Source organism: Polistes dominula, unplaced genomic scaffold, assembly GCF_049000335.1.
Source record: "Polistes dominula isolate Pdom_NZ unplaced genomic scaffold, Pdom_raw_medaka contig_21, whole genome shotgun sequence".
Classification (NCBI taxonomy): domain Eukaryota; kingdom Metazoa; phylum Arthropoda; class Insecta; order Hymenoptera; family Vespidae; genus Polistes; species Polistes dominula.
This window is the reverse complement of record NW_028301061.1, coordinates 4,768,586-4,790,841: the sequence shown is the minus strand read 5'-3', so window position 1 is coordinate 4,790,841 and position 22,256 is coordinate 4,768,586. Positions and strand designations below refer to the sequence as shown.

The 22,256-nt window shown below is 26.1% G+C and overlaps 1 protein-coding gene across 1 annotated transcript; it reads right to left on the bottom strand.

Annotated features, from left to right (window-relative positions):
• Positions 1–7,600: 7,600 nt before the first annotated feature.
• On the bottom strand, positions 7,601–22,069 carry LOC107073173 (sodium- and chloride-dependent GABA transporter 1). Its single transcript, XM_015333684.2, is given in 13 exon segments — positions 7,601–8,816; positions 8,904–9,074; positions 9,195–9,398; positions 9,524–9,673; positions 12,313–12,529; positions 14,209–14,580; positions 14,651–14,771; positions 15,581–15,682; positions 15,685–15,708; positions 15,786–15,920; positions 16,452–16,763; positions 21,707–21,773; positions 21,989–22,069. Coding segments are annotated over 11 exon segments (1,941 nt in total). The 5' UTR covers positions 16,759–16,763; positions 21,707–21,773; positions 21,989–22,069; the 3' UTR covers positions 7,601–8,678.
• Between the last annotated feature and the right edge of the window lie 187 nt (positions 22,070–22,256).

The window sequence follows — 22,256 nt, the reverse complement described above, 5'->3', positions numbered from 1 at the left end:
TTGTATTGCAAGAAAAAATATGCACACTCCTATTGAAGCACATTTTATAGTGTAATTGAAACTTGTTAATGATAATGTGTACACTGTTTTAAATTTTCATAATTTTTTTTACTTACACGAGCTTAAAAGTACCTCCCCTATTTTCCCCCGTGTTTTAAACACAGTCAACTGAAATACATTTTATAGATTGATCAAAACCCTTTGGGCATTCTGTAGAGTACCTAGGGCAATTCATATATAGAATAATATATTATTTCATGTATATAACATATATATGAAAATAGTACCACAAACTGAATGTGTTTTTCTCGAAATATAATTTATCATGTGTAAAGAAAAACTACAAATTGCATTATTCAGATATTTTTACATATTATTCTGCGCACTTTTAGTTATACTTAAAACTAAATCCATAATGATTATAAATTTTCAGAAATGAAAAAAAAATGCAAATTTCGATACTAAAATTTTGAATATTACCATTGAATGGTTTTTAATGAAATCATTTCTATAAATAATAACTTTAATTTTTGTATTTAAATAAGAAATTGGAGAAAAAATAAATTGCTTACGCAAGTTTAAAGAAATTTTCCTGAGAAATAATATTATTGGTGTTTAAATGATTTTTGTTCTTTTTATAAATTTCTTTACCGATAATTAAGAGTATAATAATTAGGCACACAAAAAATTCCCAACGATAATTCGTTGTTCTTATTGAAAAAGAAATCAATGAAAATACGTTTATTTTTTCGCCATTTGATCAGAATGAAAATAAAAACAGAAAAGTGAATAGAAAAAAAATGTAAAAATTTGATATAGTTGTAATGGACGTTAACATATTTCTGCCGTGTCATATGTAAGATAATTATTTTCGGTGTGTACCCTTGTCCCACCCAATCCTGAGACGTCACGTAAGGCGTATAGTATCGATCCAGAAGGACGATTTCTGGGTCGTGATATTATCCCTTATAATCATTAAATAAAACAACGATCCATGTTATTGGAATTTCTTTTTTCCACTTGGATTTATTTTCTTTGAGATGAATGGAAAGAGCTTTTTTGAGAAAAATCTTTTCTTCTTACAAAAACGAATCTCTTAAGCAACTTTGATCCATTTAAGGATAGGTTAAAGTACTAAATTACTTATAATAAAAATCGATATCTCAGGTTTCATCGTATTATTTGAACTTAAAACGAACGTGTACTATTGTTAAACTTATAGATAGTACAACCATCTGACATAGAAATCAATTATACATTAATACATAATAATTCTACAAAAATATTTTAATTTTTATGTAACCTTATTCATTAGCAAGAAAAATATAACACATACACACACACATTAAATATTTATATTATTTATATATTATATTGTATATAATTTAATTTATAACTTAATATACTTAAAATACACTATGGTATAGCTCTAGATTTTAATTAGACCGCGTTATATATTAACAGACCAAGTGTCGGCATATTAGTTTTCCACTATAAGTCAGCGGTTCCCAAAGTGTGCACCTGAGCTACCAGTGGGGGAACTGAAAAAGAAAAAATAAATAAAAGAAAAAGAAAATGAGAATAATTGTGTTCAATTTAATTCGACGATTTGAATAAATATACGGCGACTAACAGGCTCATTCATTCCACTAATTATTAAAATTAGTTGAATTTGTTCAGTTCATTTTTTCGTGAATTAACTCGTATTTTATTTATTTTTACCTTACTTTTCCACAACTTGGCTATTTCGTAATGTATACTTGTTAGAATTTCATATATGGCACCTTGAGAAAATATAAATCAAAATATTTTGAGAACCACTGTTATCAGCTATTTTTCGTCTCGTTTATCATTGTGTTACTCAAGTCTAACAAGAAGACTGAAAAGAAAACACTCTATTGATCTTATTGAAATTAGTCCCTAGCATATATTCACAAATTCAAGTTACAATACTACTACATTTTAACCAGTGATAATATGATGAATGTATGATAAATGTATCATTATCAAAAGTGTAAATAACTGTATTACAGCAACTAGAAACACAAATAGAAGGATTCCGTTTCATCGATCGTGGGTCACTGAAATTAGGGTACATATAAAGCGAAAAACCGATATCGCAAATCATACCAAATAATACATATTCAATGATAAATTTTAACAAATGTAAAATTCTCATGGTTGAGATTGCATGAAAAAAAGATTTAAAAAAAGATACTTATAAAAGAATTGGAAAAAAACAAATTTATTATTGCTATATCAAAAAATCCTTAGTCTTTTCATTAATTGTAAATTAATATGAACTTATTTATACAATGAATTGTTTATAAGATAGTATAAATGTATTATAATATATATAAAATAAGAGTATTATGTATATTGAGATTTTAAGCCAGGTCTTATTCATGAATGCAAAGTTGAATAGCAATATATTATCATTACATATGTATTATCATTAAATCAATTATTTTTTAGATTATCTAGGTAATTTGCAGATTAACTAAGGTGGTACGTTAAAGAATAAAAGATTGTTTCATTTATCAAATTACATAGGTTATCTGCAAATTACCTAGATAATCTGCACATTAACTACTCGGCACTTGTTAAAATGAAAATAAATTCTTTGCTGGAACAACAGTAACGTTTCTATACACTTTAATTAACATAATATTATTTATTTATTTTTCGATATCTAAAGAATTTAGTTAATACAATCAAGTAATTAAATAATTAGTAGATAAAATCAATCATCAATCAATTACAAGACTATAATAGAAGAAATCTGAAACGATTTAAAAATTACAATTAAGGAAATGAATTTGCAAAACATATGATAAAATTATGCCTACTTATTAGTGCAGTCAAAGAATTGTATTTTTTTTTTTATTGCATAATAATTGATTTTTACGAGGAGCATACCAACTTTAATGTGTATATTAACTAAATAAAATGCAAAAAAACTCTTGATTCCATACAATAACGATAAAGCAAATTAATTAATCTGTAGATTAATTAGGTAATATGCATATTACTGGCTTTTGAGTTTTAGCGGTAACATGCATATTATATTATATAATGTAATATTTTATATATCTATTATTTATATTATCATAAACATAAACATAAAATTATTAAAATTTCAGTGTCTTTTGAAAAAAAAAGAAATATATTTAAACGATATAAAATATTTTTTTATTTCGATCTCTAAAAACATATTAGTTATTTTTGTATAAATTTATTAAACTTACATAAGCTCCTCAGCTGTAAATAAAACATGTGATATATTACAACAGAGAAATATTACGGAATCCAATCAGTCTTTCGATAAACCTACGAATGTATTCTTATAGAAAAATAATTAGATAATTATTCGGAAAATTATATAATACATAAATTATGTCATAATGTCATAGCGAAAATTAAAAAAATAAAATAAAACAAAGAAATAATTCTAATAATTATAGACATTTTCACTTAATAATTTATTACGCAAATGATTTCTTTGATATGTAGAAATTTGTAATTGAATTTTTAATTAAGTCCTTGCTTGTATTTAAATTTATGATAATATTTTATTTTTACATGAAAAAAAAATAGATTGATTTTTAAATTCGAAAAAATTTTTCCAAAAGTGTTTATTTTAAGCTTACAAAAGTCAGTCGGGATATTTCAAAGTATCAAACACTCACGTATAAAATATTAAATATTTCAAGTGCCCTAGGCAAAGCAAGTACAGTACTGGTGTCGTAGGCGCTTTTAGGGAAAGGTGTGGTTGTATGTATATATGTATATAAGAAAACCATACATTCTCTGTTGGCCTCCTACCTACCTCGGTTTTTTCCACGACCGACTTTTTACAGTCCTACTAAAATATAAATTTATTAGAAAAAAGCCGAGGAATGCTTAGTTCTAAACTTGTACCAGACCTGAGAAAACCTCGATATCTTCGTTAAATTTCTAAAACTCTAACACGAAGTTTGTAAATAATTGCTTATCGTAAGAATACTCAATAAATGGTACACAAAAAATTGACAATGATTTACTCTCAAATGTCGATAAAAATATATATAATATATTTATCATGCATTTACAGTAATATATAAAATATTTAATGAAATTAAATTAAACTTAAAATATATAAAATCGTTCAAAAAAAAAAACAAAAAACAAAAAGCATTATATATTATGAGACTTAGAATAAAAATTTGAAAAATAAAGTAAAAAGGAATAACCTTGAGTAAACAGAAAAGAATTATAATCAATTGAAAAAATAAATTATTTATTTTAATATTTTCAAAAAATAAACTTTTAACTCAAACATCGTTTAATAATAAATAATTCATACTTTTATGCTATGAAAAAAAAATGTTTTTTATAAATTAAAAAATAAAGGAACAATTATATAATATAATAATAAATGAATTAGTATTAAATATTAAAAAAAAAAAAAAACAATTTAAAAAGAATGAATTTATTTTGTACAAAGTTCCATAAACGTTAAGGTTTCTCTTAGTTATTTCCTTTCTTTCTTTCCTATCTTCTTTCTTTCTCGAAGAAAGGAGGGAATGAAGGGCAAAGGACGAAGGATTTAACTGCAATCTTTCGACCGTTAGGTATATTATTTGAAACAGAGGCATCCAAAGGCGTCGAAGGGTGTCGTCATGACAACGGGTTCGAACCATATACGCCCAAGTAGCGTCCTGTTTGCCAAAGGTTCCTTAAGCTTTTCATTTCGTGTTACACGGAGTATTCAACACGAAAATACTAAGATCGTGTTCAACAAGTCGGTCATTTGATAACGGATCATAAAATGTATAAGATCTATTTTTACCCTTTTTTTCAACTTATCCTATTTCTGATTCTCTTTTTTTTTCTCTCATATCGCATTTAAAACTAGTTCCATAAAAATGAAATGACTTTGGTCAATGATAAATCTTCTTATTTGATCAAAAACACCAAAGTGTTACATTTCATAAATATTTTTAGGTAGTTTGAAAAGAATGCAAAAGAGCACGTTAAAACGTTCTAGGTTCAATTGTAACGAGAAATTTGCACAGACTACGAGATGTTTAATTAACTTCATTAGAAAGCAAGAAGGGTTGCGTTGAATATTTTATGAACGGTATTTTTGATCGAGCTCGACTTTGAAGAAAAGGTAGAAGGAGGTCTAAGGAATCTATAAGCCTTTTTAAATTTTGAAGGGAGCAGACGCAGGTACTATCGCGACCTTTTTCTATATATCTTTAATAAAAAGGAAAAGAGGAGGAAGGAAAAAGATATCGTGACGATGTCACGCATTGCGTGACGCCTTACTCGACATTTCCTACCTTTTCTATTCTCTGACTTTTATTTTTCCCTTCTCTCGCAATTTATTGTGAACGATGCCATGATGAATCGCCTTTCTCAAGATATATGATAATTCGGTGAAAAGGTTTTACCCCGAGCACGTATCTGCCTTCCTTATTTTTCTTTTTATTTTTTATTTTTTTATTACTTCTCTTCTTTTTCCTTATAAAATTCCAAGATAAAAATTTTTTATATTAATTCGTAGCTCTTTGTTAATAGCAAATTGAAAAAAAAATTATAAAATAATCGATATAAACATTTTTTTTTATTTATTACTTAAATCAAGTATTATTTCGTGGAAAAAAATCTTTTACCCTCCTTTCGCCTGTCAAATAACCTTGATTCATTTCATCTACATTGAGAAGTCAAATGAAAATATTGTATTTGTTATGGTGTGATCGAAAACAGAGGGGTGTGATGAAACAAACAAAAATATGGGTCCAAAAAATCGATTCAATCAATTTATTTTAAAATTATCTTCAAAATTACACCTGGGTACACTGATGGTGAATCTAATATGTTCATATGTTAACTTAGATACTTTCTCTCTCTCTCTCTCTCTCTCATTTCTCTTTAGTTATTTTATTAAACTATGTTTCTATAACACACGTCGATAGTATTCTAAATAAAATAAAACTAGAACAAATAGCTCTAATATTAAATGCTGTATATATGACTTTCCGATAGTTGCGTATGTGTATAACGAAAATAATATTCCTAATAAATAAAATCAAGGATTATAATACGTTCCGATTTTAGTATATTTTTCATTTTTAATATAATCATATTAACGTTGCTGAACAATGACGACCTCGAGGGTAAAATTTTTCTGTAATGTAAGTAGAGTGCATTATAGTATTCAAATAATTGTTAATTAATCGAAAGGAATGTCTATTGTTATTTAAAATCACGGAGTACACGTTCTATACAACTTTCTTTTCGAAATCAAACAATAAACTGACTCGTTTGTCTTCTGTCAAAATTCTTTTATTAAATCGTTAAAATAAAAGTTCTTCTGTTAAATGAAGTCGAAGTTTAATCATTAAAAAAAATAGTTTAGACAACATGATAGTTAATTATGTCAGAAATGGAATATGAAAACCATAAATATGGATTATTACGAAGTTTCAAAACTGATCGTTTATGCGCGTGCTACATTTAGTGAATTTTCGATCGATCCCTAGTTAAAAGGAAATGATGTTTCTGTTCAGTTTTTTGACTCTTTCTTCGAATTTTTATGCTAATTGATTCCTAACAAGGAAGTACTTGTATTTTCCTACCAAAAAAAAATACCTTTTGAAGTATGCCTCAATGGGATATTATTGTACCTATATTTGTGTGTGTGTGTTTGTGGGAGTGGAATTTTATGTATGCTCTCTGAACGTTTTATACGCGTGGGTGTATTTATATGTGTATAACTTATGTAGTGTATGTAATGTATACACGCTTTTGTGTGTGTGTGTGTGTGTGTGTGTGTGTGTGTGTGTGTGTGTGAGTGAGTGTGTGCGTGTATATCAGATTATTTCCAGAAAAAATTTTCTAACGATAAAGGAAAAGAGGTGAATGAACTTAAGCATGCGCGTTACGTTAAAGAGAAATATCGTTATCAAAAGTATCACGTAAAGTATTTGTATTGTTTGATCTCAATGGTAATAAAGATAATCGAGAAGAAATAAAAATTCTAAAAAATAATTGAATTTTATGCATAATATACGTTACTTTACACGTTAAAAGAAAATACATGCTTTTTAATCATGAAAGTTACTATGAAAATGTATTAATACGTTAAATTTAAAAATATCTCTTACCCTTTTTATGTCAACATATTAAACGATAGTATCAGAGCATAATTAGATCAAGATAAATTGATTTATCTACTATTAAAAATGATCTTATACACCTCATAATTTTCTTTCATTCGAAAATTGTCGTTAAAAATTTGTATAAAATAATAGAGGAAACATGTGCTCAAAATTATGAAAATGGTATAATCAAAATTGAAAAAACACGAGTTTATTAGTTATTTCACACCATATTATTTTATACTAAATTAATTCAGTATAATTTTCAGGATATTTTCAAAAAATAAACTGCTTGATAGTGTTTGTTATTTCAATATTGTATTATACAAAATTTATTTAAGTAGTGTTCAAATCTTTTTCTTTAAATATCTCGAAACAAGAGAATCACTAGACCACTTTCATAATTATTGGCACATATGTGAAAAGGAAGAATGAAATAAGAATTATAAAAGTATAGTTATATATTTTCTCATCGAATTTTATTGTTATCATATTTAATTTATAATTACTCGATAATTCTAACAAAAATGATCGCTATTAAAGAAATTCTTTTGCAGGTACACAACAGTATTATAGATTTTTATCATAATATTTGTCCTGTACATCTAAGAGCTTAGAAAAGTTTACCATTTCTTTACAATTACAATCTCCGGTCTAATAATACTCTTTCGGATTATATTATAAATAAAAAGAATGAAAAAAGGAATTAATATAAATAATTAACGGCGATTGTATTTAAAGATAATATAATCAAAATAAAATATTACATTCATTGTAACTATTGTTTCGCAAGTGTAATTTAACGTATAAAAATTATATAATAATTTATGACCTATGACAATTCGTACGGTTGTAATCTTGAAACTAATCTTCATTAATTTCTTTATAAATTGGTATAAAAATCTTGTGATTTACAATGCAATGCACATCAATAAATCGTATTAGATGTACATAACAATTATATTATTTTATGTAAATATTACATTATTACTAGAAATATTATTTTTCATTGTCATAACAATGTAATGTGAAAAGAAAAAGTACAAAGTTTGTATGTAGAATAGAAAACATTTAAAATAACTTAGGTTTGTCATCGTTTTTTACATAAATACTAATTCTAAGTTCGAAGAAATGGATATTTCAACGAACATCTTGTTTTGTCATGGTCAGAAATACTGTTTTATACATATTTTCCTTTCAACACTTATCTACTATTGAACATTAAATTAATCAAAGTAAACAAATCTGTCTTATAAATCGCACAGCCCTTCATTCTTTTTGCAATGTTACTAAAATTCTCTCAAAAAATCATTATTAAAACAAACTAAAATAACCGAAATTACATTCGACAAAAATAGTTGATAAGTAAATTTATATATAAAAAAAAAAAAAAAAAAAAAGAAAAAAATAGCAAAATATTTTAGCTGAACTGTTACTTTTCTAAACTTGCATAAATAATTCTCGAAGATAAATTTCATTCTTAAATATTATTTTCGATTTAAACAGTTATAAGAAAATTCCTAAATTCAATCATGTTTGACTTAAAAAACTACTGTTCTTTGTTATTAAACCAGCACTGCTTTCCGACATCGGCATTACTGTTGATTTTTCACCCTTCGGTAATTTCGGATTAGACTTTAAGTTGGGTTTTAGTCCCTTCAAAATGTTCTACAAACAGAAACAAAACAATTATTGATTAACATCAATAAGAAAAAAAAACATATGGAGAAAAATAAATAGTATAATTAATTTTACCTCCTTAATCGATCCTGGTGTAACAATGACATAATAAATCGCATAAAGTGGTATCCAAATCATTGATGAGATACTTAAACAAAAACCAACGATTTCTGCCCATGTTGGATATTCATAATCGTTTCCATATTTCAATGGTTTATAAAGGACGCATTGAAATATGAAAATAAACTGTAAACAAACATAATATATTAACGATAAATATATATATATATTTAATAAATATTTTATAAAAAATATTTTAGACATATCGTAAGATTTTTAGTATTATTATTTCATTGTTATACTCACTGCCATAATAACAGGAGCAAAGAAGATCCAACAAATGTACCAAAATTTATTCAATCGTATTCCCATCATTTGATGGACACAATCGCAGAATTTTTGTGCTCCGAAAAACCATGATATTGCTATAGTTTGGAAAAAGCATACCCATAAAATCGACATTCCACTTGCCGAATAGAAATCCATTAATTGAAAAATATAAACACCTCCCTGGAAAAAAGTAAAAAAACATTTGATAATTAAATGTCACACAAACACAAACACAAACACACACACACACACACAATTCAATAATGTCGAAAAAATATATTGGAATATTTTAAAAAATAACTAACATTTGTCACCATGGGTAGTCCTAAACAAAACATGAGAATGCAAATGGCGATGGTAAATTTGCCTCGATGTGGGCGTAGATTCGGCCAATTATCGATGATACCGGTGATGAACGAATCAACGATGCAAAATTCACTATCGATTCCGAGAATCTATAGTAAGAAAAATGGTCATAATTATTATTAAATTAAAATAATTTTAATTAATTTTTATTTTACATACTCTTGTGTAACATTGTGTAACGACGAACAAATATGTTTACTCTGCTGCCAAATCATTTATTTATAAGAGGTATTTTCCAAATTTGTTCAATCTTATGAAGAAATAAAAAGAAAGGAAAAAGAACTCTATTTATTCGGTTTCCTGTAAAAGAAAACGATTATTCTAATCCAATAATCTTACATTTTCTTTTTATTAAAAAAAAGTTAATGAAAAATGAAAAAAGTAAAATATTACTTCCAAATTTAAAATATTTTTATTACTAAGTAAAAGAAAAAATAAAATAAAATATATTTATCCCATTTGATATAACAGATAAGTATTAAATAGAACAAAAATTGATAATCATGTAGAATAAGGAATCCGTAACTGATTTCAATTACCCTGAAATATGTTCTCTAGGTCAATATTCTGATTATTTTATTCTCATACTGTATAAATGCTGTTTGTTTCTGTATAATATTCATTAAAAATTTAATTAAATTTAGCCAGCTTGAAATAATTTTCGATAAATCAATAAATGTAAATATAAGATTTATTAGAATTTATATTGATTTATATTAACAATACTAATTCGCCTTTCCTTTATTTAGAGTAATTAAATGTGACATATTACAATATGCGTGCATAATATTTAAGCATATGTGGTATATATGCATATGGGATATTCCACACTAAATCAGTCACTTTTTGAAATGACCCCTTTAGATTCAGCTAATAAATATAAATATTTTATGTTATTGTTTTTTTTTAATTTTTACGATTACCTTTCGTTTAGATATAAATTTTTGTAGAAATTTGAGGTTGTTTTTTTTAAATGTTTGTAATTTTTGGAAAATTTCATCAAATCAGTGACTTTTTTGTTTTCGAATTGTTTATTTTTAAATTTTTATTGATGTTATAAAATCTTAAATTTCTAAAAACATTTATATCTCAAAAAAGTGGTTGTAAAAATTAAAAATAAATCGTGAATATACTTTTGGTCGGGCTTAATGATTTATAAATTTTTCAGCTGAATCGGAAAAGGAGTCACTGTATTCATTTTTACATATTATTAACGATTATAATATCAAAAAAATCTAAAAGCTTTAAAAATTACTCGAATTATATATTTCTAGTTAGACCGGTGACCCTTTTGAGTGTACAGTGTTAATGTAAATATTTATTTATTTTCACTTACAGACGGTGTAAAATCCATTAATAATATTTATTCATGTAATGACAGAAGTATTTTTAGTTATTAACCAAATCAAAATCTAAAACTATTCAATAAAGTTTAATATATAAAGGCAAATTTATAATTTTCCATAATGTAATAATATTCTTTTGTACGTGTATTGTGTTATTAGTCTTATATATTATTATTTATTTATAGGTTTTCAATTTTTGTTATTCAATTTAATTTTTGTTTAATACTATCCTGTGATAGAAAAAAATCATAAATACCAATACGTAAGAGTAAAACAGTACAACTAAAAAAACCCCTACCATATAACCCATTCAAATTGCACACTTCTATAGCTTTCCAAGTATGCGTTGGGTAAAAAAGTTTTCTATACAAAAGTTGTATAGTTTGAAGTGATATATTATATAGTGTATTTATTTTTTTTAAAAGTTGAAAAGTTTCGGAGATTTTTAGATTAATTTCGTTTTTTTAAATGGTCAAAAGTATCAATAAGCCATATGCCAAGTTTCCAAAATATATAATGAATCATTCTTGAAAATAAATTCATCAAAATCGAATAACATTCTCAAGATATTTTCCCCTTTAAAAAAATAAAGATTGACCTTGAAATCTCCGAGAAGAACTCTTCTCTTCCATCTTTAAAAAAATAACTACACTGCATAATATATCTTTTCAAACCATGCAACTTTAGTATATGTACAAAACTTTTCCGTGCAATGCATACTTTGAAACTTATGGAGATGTGCAAGTTGCGTGAACTATACTCTATTGTGGTCAATTATTGACACATTCTTGTATACTATAATTTGTACACTGTACATTGTACAAATAAAATAAACTAAAATTTAATCTAAATCAAATATACATAATAATAAAGTACATACATATAAATAAACAAAGAAAGATCATTTAAAAAACCAGTAATTAATATACAGATAATACAAGACGTACTTTCCTTTATATCACGAAAATTATAAAATCAAGTTATATCATACATAAAAAAAAATTACTCAGAATATTGACCTTGACAATATATTTCAAGATTATAGAAATCGATGAAGAGAGTCCTATTCTGCACGAATACCATAAAAATTGTCTGTCTTTAACTTATTTTATTTATAAAAATAATTTCTATTATTATATTATCCTTTAGTATCGTCAAAAACAAAATGATATTATTCATCGATAATGACAAAGTATTGAGTTCGAAGCACAAATGGTTAAAAAGTATGAAGAATATAATATTTGGTAGAAAAAAGTGTAATTTTTTTTTCTTTTTTTGAAGAAGAAGAAGATAGTGAAAGACAGAGACAGAGACAGTGACAGAGACAGAGACAGAGACAGAGAGACATAATAAGTCTCTCACTGGAACAATAATTTTCTTACGAGAAGCATGACGAAGAATATAATAGCCCAAATCGAAGCACCAGGAAGCTTTAGAACGACTTCAGGATAGGTGAGGAACACAAGACCAGGTCCACTCTTGACGACCTCAGAGACCTCAGTACCTTGTTCCAAAGCGATGTGACCCAATATCGAAAATGTCAAACACCCGGCCAGAAGACAAGTTAGTGTGTTGACTACACAAGTAATTAGTGCATCTCTGGAAGATAAAACTTACTATTTCAAAGATTTCAACGGAAAAGGTTACTTTGCTTATTGATCGAGCCTGCATAAATTTTGCATTTCTTTTTATTTATTTAAGGGGTTAGGGTTTTCTAGAGTTGTAGGATTTTTTTTGTATCGTTTTAATTACTGACCCCTTAGGACCTCAAAAATGATATCCCAAAAAATATAGGCTTGAACATATTATCTCTAAGTACTTGTTTTTCAAAGTATAGTTTTTCAAAGTATATCATGACTTTCTATAAATTTAAAACTTTAAATACGTTTATCTCAAAACTGTATTTTTCAAGTTGGCCTGCCCCCATAATTTGAACTATTTTCAACCAATTCACTTCAAATTTCTAATTAGATCTTTTAAAATACATTGTCTAAATAAGTGCATAGGATTTTATTTTTATATATGGCATAGTTCATTTGTTATTAACAATTTTGTGACGATATTTTCTGCTAATTTTGCAAATTTGACTTTGAAAGTGCGTTAATCGGCCTAAAATCAATATATTTTAAAAATCCTTAATACTTCTCTAGCTGTTATTATGTATAATAAAAAGAAATTTAGTGACTTATCATAATTCAAAATTTATAGTAGCAGTTGGTATGGCTGTGGACCCTTCCAAAATAGAAAGGTCATCTGAGACTCGCTGAACAGTAAATAAATTATTCTATAAAAATTGTTTTACGGTCAATCTCATATGTACGATAAATTTCTACCTTTGTAAACTCGATTTATTTTATATTTTTTCTGAAAAAAATTTTTAAAAAAGCCTATCTTGTCGGTCCTCTAGAGTAGCCTAACCCCTTAAGAAAAAGAATCCTTTGTGATCGAGTTAATCAATGAAAGCGTAGACAAGCGTTGAGTGTTGAATGTAAAAGTTAAGAGTTCATATGTTTAAGGTTAACGGAAAAACGGAGAAAAAGTATGTCAAACTAATTGTAAGTTTAAATTAACACGTTGACTGCTGCGCACATTTCACATGATTTTTTTGTAGTGCTTATATAAATTTTGTATTATGGGATGCATATTTTGTTGAAATTTTTTTTTACAGCAGATAATTGTGTTTGATGTATTATATGTATGGAGAGGGTAGGGGGTTTACTTGTGACCCCCGAGGCGCTGTAGACCATTTTTGTGATTATCAGTTGTTTTAAATAAGGTAATTTGCAGTTGATTTGTTTGATCAAATGACAAATGCTTTCTGTACTACTTTTTGTAGTACAGGAAATTGGATATTGAATTATTACTGATTATTGGTACTGTAAATTAAATGGCGTTATACATACAAGTAACTAGAAAAATATTTTAATTTTCGATTTTAGGATTAAGTTAGAGATATATTCAGTAAAATGTTCTGATGATGAAGATTTTATCAAGCAATTAAGTACAGAAAAAATGTCGTTACACGTCATGCAAATTTTCTTTGTATCAATAAAATTATTTTTGCATATCAATGACATACAAATAATGACATTTGTATGTCTTTACTTTTTTCAAACCCTTACAAAAACAGTGGTATTATTTAAAAATTTACACTGCAGTCAACATGTTAAAAATGAACAGGCAATTTGAATCACGTGGTTAACTTTAAAGTTACAAAGCGAAGAAAGAAATATTTGTTTCTGAGTGAAACAACATAACTAAGTTAAATATTGTTTTACCTATAACAATTGTGACGAAATCTATTGTAAGATCCCAAAGCAGGTAAGGCGCCAGTTCCGATACTGTAAGCGAAGAAAATTTGTGTTGTTCCATCGATCCACGGCCCGGGACTTAACAATTCCTTCCATCTTGGTGTCACGTAATATAGTAAACCATTGTAGGATCCATCCAAGGTCACCGCTCTTCCCAAAAGAATGAAAAGCACCACGTACGGGAACAACGCTGAAAACCAGATGATCTTACCACTTTGATGAAGACCACGTCGGATGATCAAGTAAACGAGTAGCCAGCCGAGTATCAAACAACCCAGAAGTTCCCATTGCATTCCACCGATATTTTCGATACCAGATGTAACCCCAAGAACTCGTCGTCTGAAAATACATAAATATCGTGATAATATTTTTACAATTTTTATAAGTATGAAAAAAACTGATTAATTACTCGTAAAATTCTTCCACAGGAGTAGTGTGATGATAGGTTATGTTTTTGGTATAGTTTGCGTCAGAAATCATTTTACTTTCTGTCGATGCGTCAAAACAATTTTCCGTATTCCACCAATGACCTAAGAACAAAAAAAGAAAATTTCATTTATAACTATGATTAATATTTTACAATTATACGAGTATATTTTTCTACGTATCTACAGGCAGAAATTTGAAAACTGGTACATCTAAAAATATCTCGAAAATAACGCATATTTAAAAAGAAAGTTTGATACAAAAGTTCTTTTCAAGGTTAAATAACGCTGTAAATTTTGTCCGCGAATCAAACAACTTCTATTTCAAACTTTTTTTGCAAAAATATATAAATGACTTAATTTCAAATTCACTTTCTATTTATCATTATATACAAATATGTTTTTGCTTATGTATACTGAGTGTTCTATAATTGGTAATACAAGCAAGAAGGAAGGGTTATTCTACGTGAAAAATTTAATTGAAAATATAAAATAAAATGTTTTCATATAAGTATTTGTTTTCAACAAAAATAAGTTTAAAAATTTATCAAGTACGCGGGAACTTAACTGAGCTTGGAATCTTGAAATTTGAAAGCCTTGTTCAGTAAGCATTAGAGTAAAACTTATATAAGAAAAATCGTCATACTGACAATGTTTATGAACTTATTAAAAATCACAAATAAAAGATAATAAAATTTGTCGAGTAAAAACCGAATCAAGTGCACGCGTACTTGACAAATTTTCTAACTTATTTTTTTCGAAAACAAAGTATTGTATGAACAAATTTAATTTTTCATGTAGAATCATCCCTGTTCGCTTGTATCATCAATTTCCAGATATACTATATACATATATTTATATATTACAATAATAGTATATATAGTATAATGCAATAATCTAAAAAATATATTTACCACAACTACTCCAAGGGACACCAGGTAAATTAACAATTGTGCTTATAAGATAAAAGAGAGTCCAGGAAATAATTATGCAATAATATATGTCGAGAAAAAAACTATAGTCATCGTAGCATATCCTACACCTGCAAAAGATTAAATGCAATGATAATTTTTTATCAAATATATTAGGATCTTATAAACCATGATTTTTATAATCTACCTTGTAATAAAGGACACAATTGACTGAGAAGAGTCATTCCACCAGCTCCAAGATATTGTCCAATGGCGACTTCTTGAAAAAATATTGGTATTCCACAAAACAGCATAGCTATACCGTAAGTGATAAGAAATGCACCTGTGAAAAATGAAACTATGTACTTTTTTTGTTAAATAGACGTAAACCCGAATCATTAAATATAGATTGAGATAAGGGTGATTAATCTTTTAAGATTTATCAATGGTAATATGTTAGGTCATTAATAAATAAAAAGCTTAAGTATCTTTTATCTCATATGTCAAACTTATAAAGAGCCAACAAATGTAATGTGATATAAAAAAAATGTACACACCCAAATAATATTAATTTATTTGCGTTTTTTACTTTAATAAATATTATTTACTTAAGGGTAAAATAAAGTATTTTTAAATTTCTCTACAAACTGCTATGATTTGTCATTTTACGTACTATATTTTTTACTTGTCGTTTTTAACCATAACTTCAATTGTTAAATTATTATAAACTTAACAAATTATATATAAAAATCTATTAATTATCATATCCTAATATAAATTAAATTGAAAAAGAAAATAATATTCCTCCGTTCGACAAACCTTTAAAAACAATTTTATGTTATGTATTAATCAATAAAAGTTTATTTGAATTTACCACCACCGTTCTTATAGCAAAGGTAAGGAAATCTCCAAACATTTCCGAGGCCAACGGAAACGCTGATGCACGAAAAGAGAAAATCTAGTTTGTTATCCCATCCACCGCGTTCTGCATCTTCCTCACGGCTAGCAAAATCCGTTGACCTTCCTTGAATAGCGGACGACGACGTTTTCGCGGCAACACGTGATTCCTCTTTTCTCTTTTTATTTTCCGTTACCGTAGATTTAGCTTTGAATTCTATAAAGGTCTGATCAGAATCAGGTTGATTCTTTTCCTCATCCCAATAATACATTTTTTCCGCCATTATTTCTGAAATAAAAAAACGACATTCTGTTTATTAGAAATAAATTTTGTTTAAATCTGTTTATAATGCCATTATTTTAAATGAACCTTATAGATTCAGCTAAAAATTGTATATTAATTATATTAATAAATTGTATATATTATTAGACCCAATCGAAAACGTAGTCTTGATTTTTTTCAAATTTTTTCGACTATTTCTTTTTGAAATATAAATTTCTTTTTAAATTTTAGGTTTTATAACATCTTATGTAAACTTTTTTTATTTTTATAAAATCTTTTAAAAACGAACAATTAGAAAAAACAACGAATTTTTCAAAAAATTAAAAGCATTCAAAGAAAAACCTCAATTTTCTAAAAAAAAATTCATATCTAAAATTATAAAATTCATATCTTTTTCCGGGTTCAATAGCATAAAATATTTTGCTGATTCAAAATGGGTCATCTAAAAAAGTGACCGATTTCTTGTGAAATGCCCGTTATACATCTTTGTTAATTTCGTAACCATTAAACCAATAAATCATTACAATATTTCAATATATTGTAATTCCATATATTCTAATTCATATTTGTTTATTTAATTATTATAATTATTGCAAATTTTTTTCAAATATCCCGATTATTCAAATGGTTTATTTTATATTCAAATACTTGTAATACTAGGACAAGCACATTAATTCTTCTTATTTAAGCAGACAAAACTAATGATCTGAATAATTTAGTTGTTTGAAACAGTGAGTCCTGAAAGTTAAATCAGGAGCACAACTTTTAATATAAATCCTATAATAATACAATTCTGAGAATTATAAAAGGATAATGAATGAATTTACATGACCTTTAACGATCTATATCTCTTACTGTCGCATAATCGACTAGAAACATGACGATGCGAGCGATTATATAAATTACCCTTTTACGAAGAATCGTGTTATTGGATAATCTTTTTTCTGATAGCATGCGATTCTTGATTATATGATGGTAGCTTTTATTAAGAAGAAGTTATGACAATAAATTGCTAAATTATTATTTAATAGAAGAAAAAAATACGCAAAGTGACCTTTATGTAACAAAATTATTTATTTACTTTCCTTCATCGTTTTGATAATAATTAAAAATCTATAACATAACGATAATTGCGCCAATAATTATAACAATAGACTAATTGTAAGTAAAAAAATTTAATTAATTTGACTTTACTTAATTAAGAATTTAAAAAAAAGAAATAGAGAAAATTAATTTTATTCATTATTTTATGTAGATAATTTTATCTATTATATAATTTATTATTTTAAACATTTTATTTATTGATGTAGAATTAATTTAATTTTATATCACTATTATATAGATTTTAAAATAATTACTAAAATTAAATATTTTTGAATTTTTTAACGTAGTCCACTATTGTAATTACCGATACATTTATTACAATTAATTTAATTATTTTTAATATTAATATATATATTTATTTATTTAATTTTAATATTTATTGAAACTAAAAAAAAATTGATTTTATTTTATACATTTTCTTTTCTCTCTTCACGAAATATGCACTCGGATCATACGTGCACATATTCAATAAATTCAAGTTGACAAGTACCAAACTATAAGATAGATGATCGCTGTTTTGTTTAATAATCGTTCGCTCACAAACACATACTCATACACTCAAAAAGCTATCTCACTTTACCTATCATTTTCTCTCTTTGTATGAGAACAATCTACCTATCAGATCTGTATTCCAGCGCATTCATACACAATTCATCAACCTCAATCTGTGGCTCGACAAGTTTTCAAGTGCTTCACGTAAGGCCCAGTCATGAATTGTACTTAATTCTTTTTTAGTAACTAAAATTGATTTCCACTCTACAAAACCTTGTCATAAGGATTGATCGATCTTATAAACAATACCAAAAATCATATCAATGTTTAAATACACCTATTCTTTTTGATTCATTTTATTTCGTTTTCATCTTCGATTTTGAAATTTTTTTCTGTAACCATCGCCAATATAGAGCCTGTTTGATATAAAAACGAATGTATGTTAAAATATTATATTGATTGGTTTTTTTCCTTTGATATTAAAAAAAATATATTAAAATACCACAATGGCAATCAAATTCCTTTATAAATTAAATAACGGAAAATTTGATTTATATATATTATTTAATAAATAAATAATAATACATGGATAAAAAATAGATAGAAATAATAAGTAGATAAAAATTGCGATTAGATATATATTTTTTGATAACAAATCATAGCTTATATTTTATATGTTAAAATTTTGGTATGTTTTATTTACTTTTGTTATGTATGTTAAAAAGAGTTTAACATAGAAACATACTTTTTAAATAAAATAATTAACATATGTGGCCCTCGAAAGGAAAAGTTTGAGTACCCCTGCACTTCATTCTTACCCTACAATAATTTATTATTTTATAAAATTGAAAAAATTTATTTTATCATTTAATTTATAATATAATCAATTTTAATACAAATTTAATTACGAAATCAACGTTTTCAATTATTTTATTTAATTCACTGTCACAATTGTCAGAGCATATATCAATACTTTTTCTTATGTAATTAAATATTTCTTCCAATGTGATGTACACATATTGTCCAATACAGAGTGACAAAAAATGATTCGATATTTCAAGGGCTTCTATCGAAGGGCTCGATCGAATGCTCATCAATAGTAAAATTTTAATTACACGGAAAGAGTTGATTTTAAAATGCATGTTAATTAGACTCGTCTTGGTGAGTATTGTAAGTCTTTCAAATATCAAACCCTTTTCTTTACAAGCTTTTATAACCTTTTCTTAAACTGATAAAACTGTTTATGAATATTATTAACTCTAGTATGAAATATTAAAAAAAAATATATTTTTTAATTTTTTGTTAATTTTAAAACAACCTCTTTCAAAAGTATGTAATCTTAATTGTGCTACTAAAAAAAAAACTAATGATGAATATCTTAATTTAAACATATAATTTGCATATGAAAAAAAAACAACAAAAATCAATTACTTACAAAAATTATTAGTTAAAAGTTTAATCTGCTGTTTTTGAATGTTGTTTTGAATAATATTGAGTAGGAACATCAATATATTGATTCTTTTTGAATATTATTTTTTTTAGAAACGTAAATATCTCCGTATAGAATTAATTTTGGAAGATGTGCTGGGCATATATATTCTGCAAAATATTTCACGAATAGAATTGCTTGGCCGAATTTGTTCTATTTTGTTCCAGTTAAATATAGTATTTTCATAATAATTATTTATAATGATTTTCGTGTTTGTATTTCGTCTTAAACATCTTGAAATTTACAAATATATTCTAATTTGCATTAAAATTACAACTTAAATTGCATATGATAACTACTTTTCCTTCTTGACGAGTATACTCGTCAATAAAAACTAACTGATTAAATACAATTTTTTATAGTTATACAAAAAAAATTAATAATATAGATGGTTTTATTAAAACATCAAGATTATCAGATAATATTACTACTGTATTATCATCAATAATATAGTTTGTTAATATTTTACTAAATGTCTTTTCATTTAACATATAAGAAACACAATTTCTTATAATAATATTTTTAAAACTGGATTTAATTCTTAATATATAATTTTGTATTATAATATAAATAAATAAATATAATAATAATATAATTTTATAATAATTTAATCTAACTTATACTATGAATTAAATTTGACATTAGGCAAAGTTATTTATGCATTATTTAAAAACAAGTATGTTATATAAATTTTTATCTTTTGACAACTTTATATTTCTTTTAAAAAAATTCTGTTCCTTTTTTGTTTTTCATTATTTTCTCACGCATGCATATACCGGTTTCTTTCATTGTTCTTCGACAACAATACAGTGGATAAAACGAGTCTATATATAGGTATATATATATATTGAAAAAGAAGGAATGAGAAAGGGGAATAATAAGACGAGCACGTGTTCAAAAATTTTATGCGCAATACTGTTCGGATTATACACAAATACTAATTACGCGTATATACTCTCACATTTTCTATGATTGATCCTAAATGAAGTTACACGCCTGATCAAATTAAGTTAATTCAAAATTCAACGAATAATAAATTAAATAACAAATTGTAAACAAAAAGAAATAACAAGATAGTATCACGCACACTAGGAAAAAATATTTATTTGATTATCTTTAGCGAAACAATATTATTATTATTAAATATTTAATTAATTATACTTTTCAGTAAGCTGATAAAAGAAAAATCTTGTTCGTTTATTTAACAATTTAGATAAAATTTGATCATTGTATTTTTATTTTCTGCATGTATACGTATTTATATACGCATATATATTTTCCACATATGAGATATAATCTCAACAAAAATATAACCTACTTTCAATTAAACCAATTACACCTATAGATCATGCAAGTTCCGTCAATCTATTCAGTAACCAACAAGATCTTCTACTAAAACACACATACTCTCGTATGAAATATTACTACGAACGAAATAAACAGGAAATACATATGTAAGAATGTATCTATGTGTGTGTGTGTGGTTTTTCCTCTACGTGAGATTGTTTTCGCGCGATCCCATTCGTTTCCATGGACCATCGTGCATGCTTGCGCGCGCATACGAATCTCATGCTAGATACCGCAACGTAAAATCAATAACATGGTTTGTATCACGTTACTCGCGTACACGTGGACGGATATTTAACCATGAATGTGTACCTAGTAGTAAAAAAAAAAAAATAAATCTACTAACTTAAATTCTCAAGAGAATAATCATCATCAGCAATTTCAATGCTAAACTTTTTCTATATTTCCTTCATTCATTAATATCACTCGAAAAATGAAATTATCCATGCAAATAAATATCATCGATAAAACATTACTAAATATTATTTTATCTTCTCTAAACAATAATAAAACTTACCAAATAATTTGTCTTTCTTTCTTTCTTTTCGTTTAACGTTCCGTTGTCTTCTTACCTAACTGCGTCACTATACGAGAAAATAATGAAAAACAAATATCACAAGTTTTCTTCACTGTCAATAATTAAATGGAAATAATTCGATCGAGAAAGAAAAAAGTTAAAAAAAAAAACACAGTTCTTTTCGTTTGAATTAACAGAAAATATCAAGAATAAAAATTGTTGAATTTAGTTTTTTACACAATTTTTTTTAAAACTGTTGAGTTAAAATAATTATATTATCATTTATATTATTGTTCAATGATATATATTTGGTTTTTTTTTCTTATTTGTTTAATATGTTTTCAACTGGATTTACCGAACGTTATTTTGTTCGACCTACCCCACAAGGAATATCGTTACAGAATAATGCTTTGGTGCAAAATGGGGAGAAATTTTCTCTCTCTCTCTCTCTCTTTCTCTCTTTCCCTTTCTGTTTATCTCCCTCCTTATACTACAAACGCATGCGCAATAAGAATGTGTACTTTCTCTCGTGATTGGGCCATGGAAATCC